General features: G+C 50.8%; 4 protein-coding genes across 4 annotated transcripts; 2 read left to right on the top strand and 2 right to left on the bottom strand.

Moving 5' to 3' along the window:
- Window positions 1–452: 452 nt before the first annotated feature.
- On the bottom strand, window positions 453–2,360 carry ALTATR162_LOCUS8908 (uncharacterized protein; the record flags this gene model as incomplete). The annotated part of the gene is made up of 5 exons (XM_043316541.1): window positions 453–665; window positions 715–813; window positions 860–1,009; window positions 1,061–2,193; window positions 2,270–2,360. 5 exons carry the CDS (start codon window positions 2,358–2,360, stop codon window positions 453–455), a joined length of 1,686 nt encoding a protein of 561 aa, XP_043172476.1.
- A 2,352-nt stretch (window positions 2,361–4,712) lies between these two features.
- On the top strand, window positions 4,713–13,381 carry ALTATR162_LOCUS8907 (uncharacterized protein; the record flags this gene model as incomplete). The annotated part of the gene is made up of 11 exons (XM_043316540.1): window positions 4,713–4,720; window positions 4,784–4,810; window positions 5,617–5,662; window positions 5,722–5,879; window positions 5,939–6,050; window positions 6,112–6,647; window positions 7,630–9,055; window positions 10,472–11,411; window positions 12,054–12,487; window positions 12,532–13,306; window positions 13,362–13,381. The coding sequence occupies 11 exons, from the start codon at window positions 4,713–4,715 to the stop codon at window positions 13,379–13,381; spliced, it is 4,482 nt and encodes a 1,493-aa protein (XP_043172475.1).
- Window positions 13,382–13,601: 220 nt separating this feature from the next.
- On the bottom strand, window positions 13,602–14,785 carry ALTATR162_LOCUS8906 (uncharacterized protein; the record flags this gene model as incomplete). The annotated part of the gene is made up of 2 exons (XM_043316539.1): window positions 13,602–14,602; window positions 14,659–14,785. The coding sequence occupies 2 exons, from the start codon at window positions 14,783–14,785 to the stop codon at window positions 13,602–13,604; spliced, it is 1,128 nt and encodes a 375-aa protein (XP_043172474.1).
- A 1,646-nt stretch (window positions 14,786–16,431) lies between these two features.
- ALTATR162_LOCUS8905 (uncharacterized protein) lies at window positions 16,432–18,626 on the top strand (the record flags this gene model as incomplete). The annotated part of the gene is made up of 4 exons (XM_043316538.1): window positions 16,432–16,922; window positions 16,980–17,190; window positions 17,706–18,240; window positions 18,499–18,626. The coding sequence occupies 4 exons, from the start codon at window positions 16,432–16,434 to the stop codon at window positions 18,624–18,626; spliced, it is 1,365 nt and encodes a 454-aa protein (XP_043172473.1).
- Between the last annotated feature and the right edge of the window lie 486 nt (window positions 18,627–19,112).

Here is a 19,112-nt window from a genome sequence, read left to right as displayed (position 1 = left end):
TGCAACGCGACCCCAAAGGGTCTGGCGCGTCGCAATTGTAGAAAGGGGGTATGTGCCAATATTACTGCTTATTTTCATGGCTTCTTCAGCCAAATCGACGCCATTCTGCGCCAATATCCTCCGGTTTTGTTGCGTAAAAGAGAAATGTGACTCGTTGCAGCTCGGGCGCTAGCGGGAGTGGGTATCGAAGCACATTGCGCCGAAGCCATGCTCGCGGCAGTGGAAGTCAAGCACGCAGAGTCTGAAACTGCAAGACAATCCTCAACCACTAATCTCACATCTGCCCCCCTCAGACCGCCTCTTGATGCAGATTACAACTGATTACAAAGTACAGGTTCGAAACTGCAAGAGCAGTGCTCCTGCAGCTTCGGCTCGAAGAAAAGTGATTATGTCGGCGTGGTGAAAAGGCATGCGCAAGGGTGTTCTCTCATCACTATCGTCTCAATTCATGCTTACAAAGCAACATCAAGCACCAAACTGACATCGCTGACCTGCTGGCCGGCAAGATCCTCAAGCACGGGTATCAGGTCGAGGAGCTCGTTGTCGTGTGCGTCAGAGAACCAGCTGCTGATGGGAACGGCGTGTTGCGGGTGGAAGATGTACGAGGTGGGCGAGTTGTCGATGATAATGGTGTCCTTGAGGTCACGACCGATTTGTGAAAGATCCTGCAATATGTTAGGAATTGATAAAGCACGATGATGTTGGCGACCATACCTTGACGTAGTTGCCCTGGTGGTTGTAGCAACTTTCGCGGAACAGTCGGTGGTGGACAACACCATGGATGTCAAGCTGGTCGAGGAGCGGGTCACCGTACTGCAATGGTTAGCATGCATCATGTATGGGAGAAGTCCAAGCTTACTTTTGATACGGACGCGGTGAACACAACGACTTCGTAAAGTTCGCCCACCCTCTTCATGAACTGGTCGACGCCAGGTCGCTTGATAACGTATACGTTGTGGTACTGGCCTTCAATTTCAACAGGAATGGTGAAATCGGCTTGATGCAGAATCTGGCGTCGCGTTAACAAACAGAAGCAAACACTCTGTATTATCAAACATACCTTAAAGCTGCTATGGACTAGTGTCTCATCCAGGTCGAGAACCAAGCACTTCTTTCCTTGGAACCTAGGTGCAATAGGTCCCAAAAGATACTTCTGAGGCTCTGCTACCTCGGCTACCTCTGCAGTCTGGTGTTGCACAGCAACCTGCCTCTCGGCGAGCGGTGGCGGTGGAGGTAGATCGACCTTGGGATGCTCGGCCTCGGCCTCTGCGCTTGTATCCTCTCCCTCTTGGTGAACATCGTTGGTCGATAGCGGCACATCCTTCATCTCAATGTCGTTATCGATTTGCTTCTGCTCCTCGGTCTGATCCTGTATTATGCGCTCTTGCTCTGCTGATGGCCGAGGAAGTACCGGAGTAGCGATGGGCGTAGGGTTTGTGATGCTTATCTGGGGATGGCCAGTTTGTAGAGTACCGGGCTGGGGTGGGGACACTGTTTCCGTTTGCTGCTTCTGGGATGGGCTTCTTGTGATAACCGGGGGCTGCGCTTCCACTGCTGGCTGTTCGGTTGTGCCGTCACCATGGTTGGGCTTTTCAGCAAGACCTACTCCTAAGGTCTCGGCTCCGGTCTTCTCATCAAGTGGGTCTTTTGAGTCTGTGTTGCTGGACTCAGCAATGGTAGGCTCCTGCTTCTTAACGGGAGTTGACTGAGATGTACGTCCGGCGGGCACCTTTTGGGCTTGCTTAACATTCTCCAGAGGCGTAGAGTCGTCTCGAGGTTCCTTGGGTGCAAAGCAGGGCAGGCAGGATAACAGACCACCGGACTTCTTCGTCTTGCTCCGTGTCGATGCTGGACGGTTTGCTGTGGCAGGTACCGGAGGCGGTTGCTCGTTCTTTTCCGAGGGTGCAGCACGCGGGTGAGAGCGTTTGCTGCTCGCCGTGCTTCCTGCCCGTCGCTTGCCCATGAAGCTTCGCTTAGAGTGCTTGGAGCCTCGCCCAATACTCTCAGCGTCGGCCGCAGTTGCGCCGCTGAGGCCGGTGTTCGGAGTTTCGTTGGATTGCGACCCGGATTGGGGAACGTTCAAGAGGGTGCGCTTTTGGTTCGAGTCGCCTTCAGCAGCGGCAGTCGAGGGGCCTTGCGACGAGGATTGACCTGGAGCGAAGGAGTTGGTGGCAATGGCATTTTGCATGGCGGCTGCATTTTGTTAGTAATCAAGTCTTGGAGGGCGGCAGTGGGTTATCATGGTGGCAGTGATAGCACCAAAACATACCGGTGCCGTTGGCGTGCTCCGACGAGCCTACTGCCTTCTCAGTAGATGGGCGAGTTGCGTCAGCAGAGAGCTGCGTGGGCTCGGTGCTCATGGCTGCGCGTTGAGTATGTCAGACGCAACAACGCGCAGGTGTCGGGACGTGTAGTGATAGGCTTGGGGGGGGGATCCAAGGGCTCCTTGGGTCGTCGCGTGGTGGAACTCGCTCGTGGGTGGGAGCGGTGGATGGCTGGCTGGCAATGGCGTGACCCGGTCGCGATTGCTTGAATTAATGCGCGAGATGGAAGGAGCGATCGCCTTGTCTCGCAGCTGGGGCAGTCGCTATCGTCGAGGGAGTCCGAGGGAAAGAGCGAGGGCGACGGGGAGCGAAGCTTGGATACGCTGCTTGGGATGAGGCTGGTTCGCTAAGGTGGACGGAAATGAGACGCCGTCTTTCACCGTCATCAGCGCCAAAGCTCCACAACAACAATCGCCAGTTCACTTGACCAGCACGGGTTCTCTCACACGTTCGTTGACGCGATTGCGTCTGCACTCTGGCTCTGCTGGTGGTTGATTGAAACAATGCGCTCACAAAGATGGCTTTCTCGATAGCTGTATCGGGGCTGTGCAAGAGCGGCCACATTCGATAGCGACAGGGGCCTCTTTATGGGGGTCCCCCAATAACCATGCCATTTCGCCCCTAGCCTGCAATCGCCCTAGCAAGAGTGCATGGCCAGACTCATATACAATACCTTCACTCCACGCTGCACATCTCCAAGGGAGCACTATTCATCATCCATTTATCCAATCACATCGTCCACCGCATCGCGGAGCAGGCGCGTCGCACAGGGAAATGACAGCCAAGCATCTTGATCAAGGGCACATTACCCATAACCCGCCGCCAACAACTTCATTCTCGTTTGCCTATAGACTCCAGACAATTACGCTTCGAGCCCTGCATAACCTCACCTTCGCGAAACCTTCAAAGGCGACCGACTCCCAGGCCATGCGACCGTTCGTGCGGCCACAAGCTTGCAGTTGACTCACGGTTAGCACTTAGGCGCCATGGTACGGGGACGCGGCCTTGCCCTGACCTATCACAACTCACATCAGCCGTAGGACCCGATGCGCTTCTGCCGCCATAATGCTGGTCCAATATTGACTGCGCCGGCATTATCCTTTCATCGATACGCAGGAGTTACCAGCCGATTCTCAACATAATCGTAATGGTCACCGTGGTCGCAGCGTAGAGCGCTGAAGTCGTTGCTCGTTCTGTCACATGTCAGAGCCTGTCGTGTTCCACAGTGGCAAGCGCTGTGCAGGACGGCCCGTCGCACGTCTGCCGATCTTGCAGCTTCATGCGATGGCATCCATGTCCACAAAGTCACGAGTCGCCATCCTTGGTTTGCGTCTATACGCTAATCGTCCCACCCACTGTGGTGGTGGTGGTGTAATATACTTTGACGCAAGAGGCTCCCCGCAAAGCGCGCCTTTGCCGAACGATTCGAAGAGACAAGATCTGCGCTTACAATATCCGGAGCATACAAGCGGAAGATCAACCGACCGTTGCGTGCTAATCTCATCCGACAAGCCCCAGGTTGCACATGCGAGGGTGGCCAAAGTAGACCTTTTCGTCACTGTACGACCATTCTCAAACAATGTCCAATCCAACGGCGGGATTCTGCTTCCCAGCATTGCGCAAGGGGCAGACGTACGCATGACCGGCCAGTATTCTCCTGCAGAGATGTCGGGTTTCCTCACGCAGAAGATAAAAGTGGTGGCTTCTTACATTTCTCCATTCTCGTTTCCTGATCTTCACGTCGCTCCGAGGTATATATACACTCTTCCCCCTCCAGAATGGTAGTTGGTCATGTCGCGCGTCCTTTTCTCTGGTTGTACTGAGCCTTCGGTATAGTTCGCCTTTTGTTCAGCAACGATGCTGAGCCCGCAGAAGATGTATGCGACTTCGGTGGTGTGCGTGCGCTGCTGTGCGGCTCCTGATGAGCCTGATATAGTTGAGAACCTCCGATGATTCACACGTCTGGAAACTGTTTCGCATGCTTTCTGAAGCTTCGCATAGCGGACGCATCGACTGCATATAGCTTCTGCAGCCTAGCGGCTAACGGAAATAGACCTAGGGGCGGGAACTACTGACACTACGTCTTCACGCACCAATCACGACTATTTTGTTTTCTGTTTTAGCTATTTGGGAAGACGACTGTCTCCATCGCACCCCCGAAAGAGCTTCAGATTTGGAGCTAATAGGCGGAGGTTTGGCGATCTGTGCTAAAACACCATCCTATTGGTGTTTCGGGATGAAAGTGGGGAAAGGCGGGTGTCTCTGAGTGGCGCGTCCTGCTAATCCTATGTTGCTTGTTCTGCGCATCATCCGTAGCCTTAGCAGCATCTTTGTTACAAGATCTGGCATAAGAAATCGGTTGCCTTGGCGAAGGCAATAGAGTGGCAAATGCAGCAGTAGGTTCTGACTAGGAGAGCTACGGATTTGCTCGGCTCAACGATATACTAATATTGTCAAAGCGTTCGGGACCAAGAGCCTCCATGTCGGTATATCAGCGCAGAAATAGATCTGAAAGTCTCATACTCGGACTGGGGCTCCACGACCGGATGTTCACATTCAAGCTTTTGGTCGCTGCAACGTTGTCGCCAAAAACGTTGAGCATCGATCAGAGCCCCACATCAGACATATGCGGCGCAGCGGTATAGTCTACGGGTCTTCTCGAGCAAAAAAGCAAACACCAGTAATGCTTTGAAGTAGGTACTCGCCCGCCAGCCACACCGAAACAGCTGTCTTGCTTATGTCGACCAAAGTCTTCAACGATTTTTGCCCTGAGCACTCTCACCCTGAGAACGCAGGTGGCACACGTATTGGAAGATACTCCGAAAACTGGTTCCCGGCGACGAAACTAGATCGTATGCCTGTTTCGATATATGTGTCGGGAAAAAGCAGAGGATGAATGATGTGAGCGAAGGGGTTTAAGATACTTGAGAGAGCCATGCATTATTGCGATGGTTGAGGTGTGAGCTGAGCTGCCCAACTTCCACTCTTTCTCGTGATTGATTCACGTCGCCATTTGCTTCAACTATGGCACTGGCTACTAATTTGCAGCCGCTGGCTTATGCCGTGGCTTACGTTACCTTCTTTTTAGGCACCACTTCGACCTTTTTGAGATTCTACTGTCGCTACATTGTACTAAGAACTTGGGGATGGGACGACTACTTTGCTGTGGTGGTATTCATCTTCAGTCTCGCTCAGCAAGGTGTCTTGCATATGTTTCTTTACTGGGGATGTGGATTGTAAGGACTATACAGTTACCCTACATCGCGAAGTCCCGGCTAACAGATACACTCAGACATATGGATGTCCTTAATACTATTCAGCAACTCGAGATTGTCAAGGTATGTGCAAACGCAAGAAGAAGTTTAGTAAGGGTGTTTGTACTGACGAAAGACATCAGTGGCTTTTTGTCGAGGAGATAATATACTACTCGGTGCACTGGGTCATGAAATCCGCTTTCCTGTTCTTCTACCTCCGGCTATCGCCCGAAAGCACCGCCTTTCGGTACGCTGTCTACGCTGGCGTGGGGTTGAACACTATTGTCTGGGCTTGCAATATGTAAGTCATCTTTCTCCTCTTATTCTCCTCATTCAAACCAAACTAACGCACGAGACCAGGCTTCTTGCATGCATCCAGTGTCTACCCTTTGACGAGATTCTGCACCCAGGCACGCACCCAAATGCCTACTGCATGAACAAACTCATTGTCCTCCTCACACCATGCTTATTGGTAAGTACACTCTATTTCACCATTCTCACATTTCACCCAGCTAACCTTGAAACCCGCTTAGAACATTGCCCTAGACCTATACATCCTCATCCTGCCCATCTCCACAATTTGGAACTGCCAAATGTCTTTCCGTCGCAAGGTTGCTGTTCTCAGCGTCATCGCCTTCGGCAGCATCTCCGTCATCATCGCAATCTTCCGCTTGATCCCTTTGCTCCAACTTGGTGCTCAGTCCGCTGAGCCCATTGACACCTCCTGGATCCTCGGCAAGATGATCATCATCGCCTCACTCGAAGTGCAATTCGCCATCGTCGCCGTCAACCTCCCCTCACTCAAGAAACTCTGCACGAGCTTCACAGACGACGAGAGCCTAGTAGAAGCACCGCAAGATTGGAAGTGGAAAGCGAGAAGATTATCTTCACACTGCAGCGACGACTCCGACGATGACGATTTCTACGCTTCTGGAGGAAACGGACGCGGTCATTATTGGCGGAAGAGCAAAGCCAGCACCCGCGATAGCTACCGGGCAAGCATCGCTCCCAGTCTGGCATCCGACGAAGAATCACTTGAAGCTGGCGTTGCTGTCGCGCTTCCGGTACTGTGGGTCAAGACTAATGTGCAAACGGTCAGAGTAGGGAGGGGTCATGTCAGCAGAGGTCATGTGGTCAGGAGTCTGGTTCGATATAGTTTTGAGAGGGTTGAGGATTGTTTCCCTAGAGGCCACTTCTTAAGGACGTATGGTAGGCCAGAGTCGAGGAGGCCGATGAGTGTATTGCCCACTTGTATGGAAATATGATGCAGTTTTTATGAATGGGTGTGCATTTTTCTTGATCACAGTTGAGCTGTTGACTTTGCTTGAGCAATATTTACTTTCGCAGTGTGGTGCCTCACAGGACAGAGATCGTGATCGTAAGACTTGTCGGGGTGCAGTTGGATACTTGAACACTACGGCATGACGTTAGACGAAACCCTGCAGCTATGGACAGGTAGCCTCTGTTCCGTGCCCTGAGCAACGCAGATCCAGCATAATCATTTCTGTCTACCAAATAGAACTGTATGAACGATTGCAAGAGCGTAGACAGCTGTGCGAGGAGGCCGAGTCTGCTCCTTACATGGTTGACGCTCATTGGTCATCCTTGCCCGCGTGATCAGTCGCCTTAGGGCTTAGCATCGAACGTATCCGTATCCCTGAAGGCCGAGCAGATGTAAATCTTACCCTTGTGGTGCCCACTTTTAGTTATGAGGGGTGCTTTCGTCTTCAGCTACCGCGGAGATCTATCATCTGCACCCTACTTCTGCTCCTTCCCCCCATCTCCAGACGAGTCCTGTGCTATTTGGCGAACTGGTTGCAACATCAGTCTAGCGCAAGCTGTCAGGTTCAAGTTCATTGTGCAGGTAAGCAGGATGCCTAGCTTCATATAGGTATCGATTTCAGCGAGCGGCCTGCCTATGGGAGGGCTTGCAGATAATTTACAATGATCCTAAATATCTCCGCTATGTTTTCAGACTAGGAGATCGCTCATGCTGACTTTGATTCGCCTTGGGGAAGAATGGCAACTACGGATGGTACATATATCGATAGCTTCAAGCATGAGCCACTCGAGACTACCAGACAGCAGATCCGACTTATATCTATCATCCCCGAATCTTCTGGCCAAATCAATTGCAAACTCGAGAACGCCTATCTCGAAGATGATAAGACGCCAGACTATCGGGCGATCTCCTACGTGTGGGGTCCGCCTACACCGCTCGCACATATCAGCATCAACGGCCAGTCGTTTGAAGTACGTCAGAATCTCCACGCATTTCTCGAGGCTTTTAGAGCGCGACTCTTCAAATTCCGAAGTAACAGCTTCTACGAGGCCGACACACAGTGGTTGTGGATTGACCAGATTTGCATCTATCAAACGGTGATCAGCGAACGAAATCATCAGGTACAAATGATGTCTGAGATCTACAGTCGAGCCGCTTATGTCTATGTATGGCTCGGGCCATCTCAAGCTGACGTTGAGGCGGCAATGACATTGCTGAAGTCTGGCCTGAGACACTATCACGAAGAAAGAACCTTTTCGTCACAAAAGAAGAAACGCAAGCGTTATCGAGTTCTTGAATTCGATGAAGAAGGGGATACTAGGAACAAAACTAGCTCTCAGCCGCCTTCCCTACCTATCTCCGCGCTCAGACGCTTCTTCGAAAACACGTACTGGCAAAGACTCTGGATTGTGCAAGAAATCATGCTGGCTCGATATGTTCGAATCATCTGCGGAGAGACTTTGCTTTCATGGGATGAGCTAAAGCGATTTTGCCTATCAAGCATACCGCGACTATCTGCTCAGGTTCAAGACTGTGTACCGAAACAGGTCATCTGGCTTGCAAAACATGCGCTTTCGGCAAAGAAATACACGTACAGTGACCTGCTTGCAACCTTCAGTAAAAGTCAATGCTACGATACAAGGGATAAAGTTTATGGCTTGCAAGGTCTAATTAAGCCGGTTGCACGACTGAAGATAGACTACGCCAAGAGTGCCACGGCTGTATTTCGAGATGCATTTCGATCGATGGACGAAGACGAAAGTGATCTAGTGCGGCTCGGAGATGGCCTCAAACGACTTCAGTATGGAGACTCGGCAGAGAAAGTTCTTCAGCAAGCTTGCTTGATCTTGGCAGCAGAAGCAGAATCAATTGTCCGACTACCATTCATCATTGCGCTTGAGGAGCTTGGGGATCATATGGGACTTTATAAGCGACCATCATATTCCGCGTGCATAGGTCGGAAAGCTTTACAGCGGATAGACTTCCTCTGGTCTCAGATCACCGCACATTACACAGAGAGATTGTTGCCTGCTCTCTATGAGGGAGACAATAGCAAGTCTGGCAATAGAGAGTATCTTTTGCAGATTGTCTCCGTTAAGCTGATTGAAGATTTGTGGACAGCTTATGCAGACTTGGGAGGTCTCCATGCTCGTTTTGTCTACTGGAAGTACGATTGTGGTCTCCCAGCACATGAGGTAAGTCGAGATTGAAGCAAGATCTATGAAGGCTGGGTATACTTAGGGTCTAGGTGATTTACCGCGTTCACAAGGATAAAACGCACTGGAGAACTGTAAGCAAATCTTATTATAGCATCTGCAGTGACTTGATAGAGCGCAAGCTGACTGTAGTAACTCAGAAGTGGGATAGATACCGATTGTCCTTCTCCACCGACTATTTCTCGGAACACCATGATTACCCAACTACCAAGTTTCACGAGGAACATCGAGCACAACTCAAAGTTGCTTTGGAAAACGTTGCTTTGAATATAGTAGCGACCAACTCCGGCGCGCATCGTGTGCCGATAGACTAAGTACATTGTCATGTATCTTGTAGATTTTCGCATTCCAGAACGCTGCCCTATCCCCTGTACTGCTTTCTATTATCGAGTAGCAAGGCGATCAGACTTCTTACCTTAGCCTCCACATTTTGTATTGTAGATCAATTAGAAAAGCTTATCTTTCACATACGACCATAGGACACTGAAAATTAGGCTTCCCGTCCGCTCAGCCATATACAAGCAGTGTACCGGCGGATTAGTAGTTAGGTGGGTGACCACTAGCGAATCCCCGCTGTTGTATGTTTTTGCTATTTCGCATGGCCAATTCTTCTTTTTGAATCCGAAAGATCCCACGAGCAAAGAAGTTTCTATACCACAGGAAGCTATGCAGCCATCTAGATCGCGGTAGAAGCGAAGACAAGCTCTAACGTGAACAACTGTTACGAAGACTTGTACTGTGTTTTTGCTGATACCGCCGTTATCTATTCTAGCTGTGGCTTCGGTTTCTGTTCCGTGTACCGTTGATGATGGAATCGTTGACGATGTTGTTGATGGAAAGGGGGCCGAGGCTGGAGTGGCTGACGACGACGACCGAAATGTTACCGGTAGATTTGCGACGCTATCTCGTTGAATAAGCCATATGTGCTCCAACAAGTCACCCGGGTACCTTGTGTCTCCTCCTTGTTGGTTTCCTGTGCATTAACGACTTTAAACGCAAAAGAGGAGGTCTATCTGTTATTCTCGCTTTCTCAGCTACAAGCAACCAACACTCTTATTAGTCGCCACCAATACCGTGCCACTTTCTTGGATGACTCTAACAATGCCAATTTCGTTACTACCGTGGGGTCAGAAACGGCACAGCCAACTCCAGAGTACACGAAGTGGCGAACTTTCAATGAAGTCTATCGAAATCATTCTCGACACCGACCTCAAATATGCTCGATTTGAGCGAACGAGAATGGCTACAGAAAGGACTTGGATGAACTCCCGACGCAGAGCTCGAACCGTTATTGCCGCCTTGATTATTTGCTTCTACTTCATTTTTTCGCATCAAAGGTTGATAACACGCCCCAGTATACCAATCCAGCGCCAGAGTATGATTCACTGCCCCCAGAACCCCATGGCGAAGGAAGTACTGGTCGTCCTTCGTACAGGTGCAACCGAAATAGTGGAAAAGCTACCGATCCATCTCAACACTACACTGCGCTGCATACCAAATTACCTCATATATTCCGACTTGGAAGAAGACATCGAGGGACATCACGTCTATGACGTTTTTGATGAGATAAGCCAGGATCTGAAGGATTCGGTGCCAGACTTCGACCTTTACCATCAGCTCAAAAGGAAGGGTCGAGATGGCCTCTCTTTGGACGGCATCGCACACGATGGGAGCGGCACTGCAGGGTCGTTAGGCAATCCTGGGTGGAAACTCGACAAGTTTAAATTCTTGCCTATGATGGATAAAAGTCTCCGACAGATGCCGCAAGCAAAGTGGTTCGTTTTCGTTGAACTCGATACGTACCTGATGTGGAGCAATTTACTAGAATATTTGTCCAAATTCGATGCAGAGATTCCGCATTATCTTAGCAAGCAGATGTTTATTGGCGAGATACTCTTTGCTCATGGTGGTTCAGGATTTGCTTTGTCAGCGCCGGCAATAAGGAAGGTAGTACAGTATTGGAGAGCTCATGAGAAAGAGTTGAATCAGTACACCATCGCACAATGGGCTGGAGACATGGTCCTCGGGAGAGCATTGAAGGACGCTCAAGTACCACTGATGTGGGCATTTCCTCACTTCCAAGGTGATCCAGTATCAACGCTCGACCACAACACCACAAATGTCAACAGGCAACCATGGTGCTATCCCGCGATCACCTACCACCACATGCCAGAAGACGAGATCCGGTCGTTGTGGGAGTTCGAACAAGAGTGGCATCGTATGCGTCCAAAGGATGCTCCTTTGAGGCATGCCGATGTCTTCAAAGCATACATACACTCCAAGCTGGGCAAGGAGAATTTAGAATGGGATAATTACTCCGTCGACCCGGAATTCAGTAAAAATGTGTTGAGGAGCGAAGAGGCGCATAGCTCTGTCGAAGCTTGCAGGTCGGCGTGCGAGAGTCATGCTCGATGCCTGCAATTCTCCTACAGCACTTCCAAGTGTCTTGTGTCGAGTGCGATACGCTTAGGTCGAAGGTCGACGTCACAGTGTTCCATATATTCTACTGCCGCTTCGAGGTGTGAAAGACTCGAAGAATCGGTGGTGGATACGAAAAGGGGAAGCCTAGATGCGGTCCAGTCTGGTTGGATGGTGGACAGGTTGGCAGATTACGTGAGTCCTATGGATCAGAGTTGCAACGTCGATATGGGCTGGATCACCTAGGGGGTAAAGCAACTCGAATGAATACTGTTTACTGGTCAGTCGTGATGAAACAACGTTGCCAAATCGTTCTGTGTCTACGGTGCGAAGATTCAAGGCGAGAGAATAGCATTGACATTGTGCTGTGAAGGTGTGACTGTTTTCAGATGGTAGCTGTGATGTCTAGCTTAGGCGTCGACGGTGGTGGTGGAGTGTTGGTGTTTCGATCGTTCGCGATCGTCATTCCGCTGGACCCTTGCTTAGCCTAAGGTTAGTTGTCAAACGACGTAACTTCTCGCGGCAGGCGATCACTCCCACTTCACACACGGTTGCCTAGATATCAAACCTACCTACGAAAGTTTCCACGTGTACAAAGAAGACAGCGCAGTCGCCTCTACACATAGCGACATCTCGCGCACAATGAGCGAACCAAATCCTGCCCCGCACAGCGAACGCGACCCCGCGGCCACGACCGACGCGAGCGAAACACGCGATGAAGACAAAGACGACCACAAGCCACGAGACAGCAACGGCTGGGACGGGAAGCTGCGAATAGACAAAATGAGTATCGGTGACGAACCAAGAGATCCGCATGCGCAGGTTGTGAGCGACCCAGAAGTATCAGACGACGAGGGTCCGCCTCCGGAACAACTGGCTGCGGATGAGGATCTGCTCGACGATACACCAGAAGATGAGGAGGATATAGAAATCGTACATTCCAAAATCTCGGACATGTCGGCGTTGCGGTTAGAGAGGTTCAAGCAGATGAAGGTATGCCATGTCTCAGTCGTGGATGAGTTTGCCTAACGTGACAGCGTCTTTGCTTGCGCCAAAACCGCATCGAAAGCATCGCGATACCGGAAGATGTCGCATCAACCCTCACAGAAGTTGATCTCTACGACAACCTAATAGCGCACATCAAAGGTCTCGATGCTTTCACCGAACTCACATCGCTCGACCTCTCCTTCAATAAGATCAAGCACATCAAACGGCTGAACCACATGACGAAGCTCAAGGATCTATACTTTGTGCAGAATAAGATCAGCAAGATAGAGAATCTAGAAGGGTTATCGAACCTGCGACAGATCGAGCTTGGTGCAAACAGGGTACGGGATATCGAAGGGTTGGAGACGCTGACGGGGTTGGAAGAGCTGTGGCTGGGCAAGAACAAGATTACTGAGATTAAGGGCCTGGACTCCCTCACGAATCTTAAGATCCTCAGCATACAGTCGAATCGTCTGCGCTCAATAACGGGTCTGGAGAAGCTCGTCAATCTCGAAGAGCTGCACATCTCGCACAACCTCCTCACCGAGCTATCTGGGCTGGAGAACAACGTCAACCTCAGCGTGATCGATATCAGTGCGAATCCGATCGAGCATCTCACCGGATTGAAGGGTCTCAAGCATCTCACGGAGTTCTGGGCGAGCAACTGCAAGTTGAGCGACTTTAATGAGATTGAGAAGGAGTTGAGGGACAAGGAAGAGTTGGAGACGGTCTACTTTGAGGGCAATCCTCTGCAACGCTCACAACCAGCGCTATACAGGAACAAGGTCCGGTTGGCGCTACCGCAGGTTGTGCAGATTGATGCCAGTAAGTTCATTCCGTTTCCCAGCATGTCGGAGAACAGAAGTTGATATCGTAACAGCATTCGTAAAACAAGTTTAGACGGCCAGGTCTCAACAGAAACATGGTAGTAGAGGCAAGGAAGGCATTTACATGGCGCACTGGGAAGAAGCTACAGGCGTTTAGGCAAGCGTACACGTAGCATGGTGATATGGTGATGATACCCAATAAATGCATGGTATTGTTAGCTTGAAGCATTGCCCGTATCGTTCCAAAATGGCTAACGATCAAGGGCTCGCGTATGGAACTACAAGCCATGTACTCAGCCCTCGTTATCGCGCAATATATGGCTGTTTGATGGCACTACCGGTTCTTCTGTCAAAGGCGCTTCTATACTTTTGTTGTCCGTATGCGAACAGCTGTCGCGCACGATATGCTCTTGACTGTCGCCGTCATCGTCGTGTTGTCGAAGCGCCGTCGTAATGAAGCGACTATTCTTTGTTGTGCAAGCACCCGAGTTCATTTCGTATTCGCGCGAGTAGTAAACGTTCGTCGTAGGGCGAGTGCTGCTCTTGGAGCCGAAGAGATGAGGTGCGCATCGTGTTACCAAGGCTTTGAGCGCGGGTCCGCAGGCGGCCATAATCGCGACGTTGACCTCGATACCGGAGAGAGTTATGGAGACGTTGTACGCGGGGTCTGTAGAGGTACCAGATGGGTACCAAAAGTCATAAAAAACTTTGAACCGGACGATGCCGAGGATAGCTACGATCCAGCCGACAGAAAGTACAGCGCCGACAGCGAATTTCTGGCGGATGGCCATGCGCAAGTTCCACATCATGACTACGGGTACAAGGAGTATGAGTATGTCCGTTAGGATCGCGAGGCCGGCGGTGACGAGGGAAAAGGTGGCCATATCGTAGCACTCATAGTTTGGGTTGACCACCTTGCCGTTGATATTCTTGTCCGTGTAGTAGTGGTCCCAATACATGTGGATAGGCAGACATTGCGTCAAAGCGGCGAAGAAGACGGATACCATATGCCCAATGTTGAACCACCAGAGACCATGCAAACTCCAATAGATTAAGGTCCTTTGGTCGCCTAGTCTTATCAGAAAGACCAGTGCTGATGCTTTCACGAGACATAAGATTGGGTTGTATAACAGCTGCTGGGCCATGTTCCACTTGTCCGCCTCGACGCGTTGGTCCACGGTGGGTGTAGAGATATTCCAGATGTAATGTCCCTGGTTCGTCAGAACGACGAACTTGAGAAACACACCCGCTTGCGCAACGGCTAATGCCCATGCCATGCATATGAGGCCATCATCTAGGTATCTTGTTAGCTATGTGATGTAAAAGGTTGATGTTTTGCGGATGGCTTACCCCAATAAAACTGTTTGATCAGAACCCGGTGATATAATCGCAGGCCTACAAGAACAGTACTGACAGAAGCAAAGATGATGGTGATGGCAAAGATAGCTGGCTGCTTTGAATCTGACGTTTCACTCATGACTGTCGTAATGTTTGACGAGCGTGAGTATTAGCGTACAGAATAAGAGACTATGGTAAACTGGCATCAGCCGGCTACATCGACGTGTAGCAGGATTATGAAAGGCTGACGCCATAAAAAGCGTGGCTTGCAATACCGCCGCCATGGCGAAATAATTGAAATGAAGCACTGGGATGTGATACACATCGTACGTCGTTTCCGCAGCCCAGGCGTTCTTGGTTCGATTTAATTGATGACAAGAACTGTGCCCCAGGTACGCAGATCGTTTCCTTACTTTGATGCTGCGCCGTGCCGTTAATGCAGCTTGATTTGTTACCAGCAAAGTTCCCAGCAGTCGAGCTTCCGTTTCCCCGACATTCTGGAGCACGTTCGGCTGGAAGTCTGGAAGGATATCTTACTTTCAACACTTTCTCACTCAGCGCGCAATACAGCTCCCTGACAACAAAACCTCATTGACAGACTTTGGTATACAGATACACTGATCTTAGGATTTAGAGGCTGTTGATCGAAGCCTCCCGACTCGGACCACAACCGAAGCCCACGCTATCCCCATTTGGGGCACCTAACAACGGGTCAACTCCTCCGACCCTCCCGTGCCGCGCGCCTGCGTTAGCATTGACCTAGTAGTTTGGAATATACTCCGGAGTATAGCTAGCAATATCTTACCCGTAGTCTCAAAGGCGGGGGTACTCCAGCATGAGGATATGCTTAGCAATGTAGTCCTGAACGATACCTAGGTACCGCCATTGAGTGGAAGCAGCTGAGCTGAGGAAAGATTGGTATACCGGGGCGATACTGAGAACGGCTGTTCGTGACTGCAGGCGGTGACGGTCAATGCTAAATCCCTCCAATGCTCCACCCTGCATATGGTGGGTCTCTTCCCTGCGTTCAGAATCATGGACTCGCTGATGCCGATGGATCTCACCATTCACATTGCCATCATCGTCTTGCCAAGCAGACATGCCGCTCCCCCGAGCCTTTCCAAATTTCGCCGACTCTTAGACCGCCTCCTCGGTGCATGCAAGCGAGCCGTGGTAGTATAACATGGTACCATGTCGAAGTTTTTCCTAGCGAACTTCTGTCTCAGTGGTCGGTCGAAATTCGTAAGCTAGCGAGGAGTTTGTGGGAACCCTGCTCAAATATTCGTATGTTCAGAGAAGAGTGGAATCAGGCCACCTAACTCCAGAGGAATTTCTTGAGTGATTTCGTTGATCAGCCGTGCCTGAACATTGAACATTGATTGTTCGATGTGGATTAGGGAACGAACTCTTTCTAAATCCTTGCGACGAGATATATTCTTTGGACCTACGTCGCTTATACCGCATGTGCAGACGAGTATACTACTAGCGCAGAGCGATGCCAATCTCTAGTAACAACACCGATAGGGGGTGCAGCGGCCCGTTAGCCAAACCCGGGCCAGACCCCACATAACCCGCAAGTGTACTATGAGGTGAGACATGAATCGCGTACTACTGTCGAAGCCAGTTCTGATGGAGCGAGACTTCGGCAATCAATCCCGTGGCGAAGACCGCATGCGAGCTTAGTTAATTTTCCTCAAGTAGTCGCTTTTTCTCTCCTTTTTCTTCGTCGTTCGCCAGGTTTACAAAGGCTTCTTGTATGTTCATTGCGGCTTAACACTCGCAACCATGGTGTCCTCTTATATTGGCGCACTCTTTGTAGTGTCAGCCGCCGCCAGGTTTGCGCCTCGCTCTGCAGAACCCCCGATGCGTCTTGCTGATCGCCAGTCGGGCACCTTTGCAAGCATTGAGCAGACGACTGACGGAGCCATTCCTCGTTTCGACTGGGAACAGTCATTCTTAACGGATGCGACCATCGGGCAAGCCTTAGCTTCGGTACCGGCAGACGCAAGGTCTCTCTTTCAGTTCGCTTCGCATAACATTGCCAAAGACGCCGTCCCTGAGACAAGCAGTACCTTTAACGGCCGTCAATGCAAGGTCTTCCCCGGCGATGAAGATTGGCCGGAGGAGGCAAGCTGGTCGGCGCTCAACGAAATCACTAACGGTGCTCTGATGAAGCCTGTTCCCCAAGCGCATGTCTGTTACAACAGTAGTGCAAGTAGCTCAGACCAGAGCGCTTGCGATGCCTTGACCAAATCATGGACGGATCCATTCTCGCAGTATGTCAAGTACCGAAGACTGCTTTCAAGTAATTGTCGACTAACCTAAACGAACAGGCTCGAGGACCCCATTGAGTTGCTCAGTCCACTGTACCAAGGAAGTACGTGCCAGCCGCCTCAGATCTACGATAGTAAAGAGTGCACTCAAGGAGGCTACTCTCTCTATGTTGTCAATGCTTCGACTACTGCCCAGATTCAGCTGGCGCTCAACTTTGCTCGTAATACGGGCATCCGATTCGTCGTTCGTAATACTGGTCACGACTTTGCTGTAAGTTCTTTACCGTGGATTCCTTGATCCTTCAGTTGCTGACTACGTTCAGGGCAAGAGCGGTGGTGCTGGCTCTCTTAGCGTGTGGACTCACGGCTTGAAAGATATTGCGTTCATTGAGAAGTACGAGTCTGAAGACTACTCTGGTCCTGCCATGAAGGCTGGTGCGGGTGCTCAAGGCTTCGAGCTATATGCTGCTGCGAGAGACTTCGGTGGCACTGTCATGGGAGGTGAATGTCAGTAACTGCTTTCCTGTGTATAAGAAGTAGGCGCTGACTTCGCTTGTACATCCAGGTCCTACTGTCGGCGCGATGGGCGGATGGATCCAAGGTGGTGGCCACTCGCCTCTGTCGGGACACCTCGGCCTAGGCGCGGACCATGTGCTTTCCATGGAGGTCGTCATGGCAGATGGTCGCTATGTAACTGCTGACAAGAACAACAACTCCGAGCTCTTCTGGTCACTACGTGGTGGTGGTGGTCTGACTTTCGGTGTTGTAACTTCCGTCACCGTCAAGATCCACCCAGATCAACCTATCGCTTCCGCCAACTGGCTTGTCACCACAGGAAAGAATGTCAGCACTGAAGCCTTCAAGCAAGGGCTAAAAGCCTATATGAAATACTTCCCACAAAACGCCGACAACAATACTTATGCCTACTGGAAGGTATTCCCGTCGCCAGATTCGATCATGATGGACATGTCACCGTTCTTTGCCCCTGGGAAAACTGTGGAAGAAGCCAAAACTCTCGTTGATCCTTGGATAAAGGATATGGCTGCGCTCGGGATTGCCGTCGAGCCCAAATGGACGCAGTACAACGGATTCTATGATGCCTATAACGGCTCTTTCCCTGTAGAGGGTGTCAACAGCAATGGCGTCGCCACTACCTCACGCATGATCCCTCGCTCCAACTGGGCAAACGAATCGACTTTCGACGAGACTTTTGAGGCCATTTGGCAAGCGGTTGATGAAGGCATGGCGCTGATCGGCTACAACATGGCGCCATCCTGGGAGAAGGGTGGACGCCCTGATAACTCCGTCAACCCAGCCTGGCGTAACATGCTTGGTTTCATCATCACTGGCACTCTCTTGAACATGACAAATTCAGCTGCAGAGATTGTCGAGGAGCGCCTCAACATGACCTATGGAGTCATGCAGAAGTGGCGCGACCTCACGCCCGGCTCTGGATCGTACCTTTCCGAGGGAGACCGTCTCGAACCTAACTTCCAGTGGTCGTTCTGGGGCAGCTTCTACCCACGTCTCTTGGAGGCAAAGCGCAAGTTCGATCCCTTTAACCTTTTCTGGGCCACAGGTGCAGTGGGAAGCGAGTTCTTCAAGGTGCGCAGTGTTGATGGTCTGCCGAACGAGAATGGAAGGCTTTGCGTCAACCCGGAACCAACGCTTTACCAGGCTGAAGGTCCGGACTGGGTCCCAGAGTAGATAGATGGTATCGGGACGACCACACGTGCTTGGAGGCGAAGGTTGTCAGACCAACTAAACAAGATACTAGTGAGCTTGCATTCATCGCTTTTCGTCCCGTCCCGTCGCACCATTTCATTCTCGTCATTCGTCAGTATAGAAATCAACCCGGTACTGTATACAGCTCGGAAAGTTTTGGAGAAGGAAGGACTACCAGGATACAAACGTCCTTGTAAGCCTAGTGTGGGGGATCATCGTGCTCTAATTGCAGGGGCTTGACCATGACGCCTGTCAGCTACACATTCGCGAAGTGGGCTGCCTCGGACACATCGCGTGGGATTTGCTTTTTCCCTCACTCAGAGTAAATTGCCTACATCGATCAGATTGGAAAATATTGTCTTGGTAATGATGGTCTCCATCTAGGGTATTGATTGCCTCCTTTACTGTCAAGGTATCATATGCACATGCCACGTCAATGTCGTCTATGGCCAGTTAATGCTTCTTCCG

The sequence above is a fragment of the Alternaria atra genome (genome assembly GCF_907166805.1).
Source record: "Alternaria atra isolate CS162 genome assembly, contig: 29, whole genome shotgun sequence".
In the NCBI taxonomy this organism is placed as follows: domain Eukaryota; kingdom Fungi; phylum Ascomycota; class Dothideomycetes; order Pleosporales; family Pleosporaceae; genus Alternaria; species Alternaria atra.
This window is presented reverse-complemented; position numbering and strand designations above follow the sequence as displayed.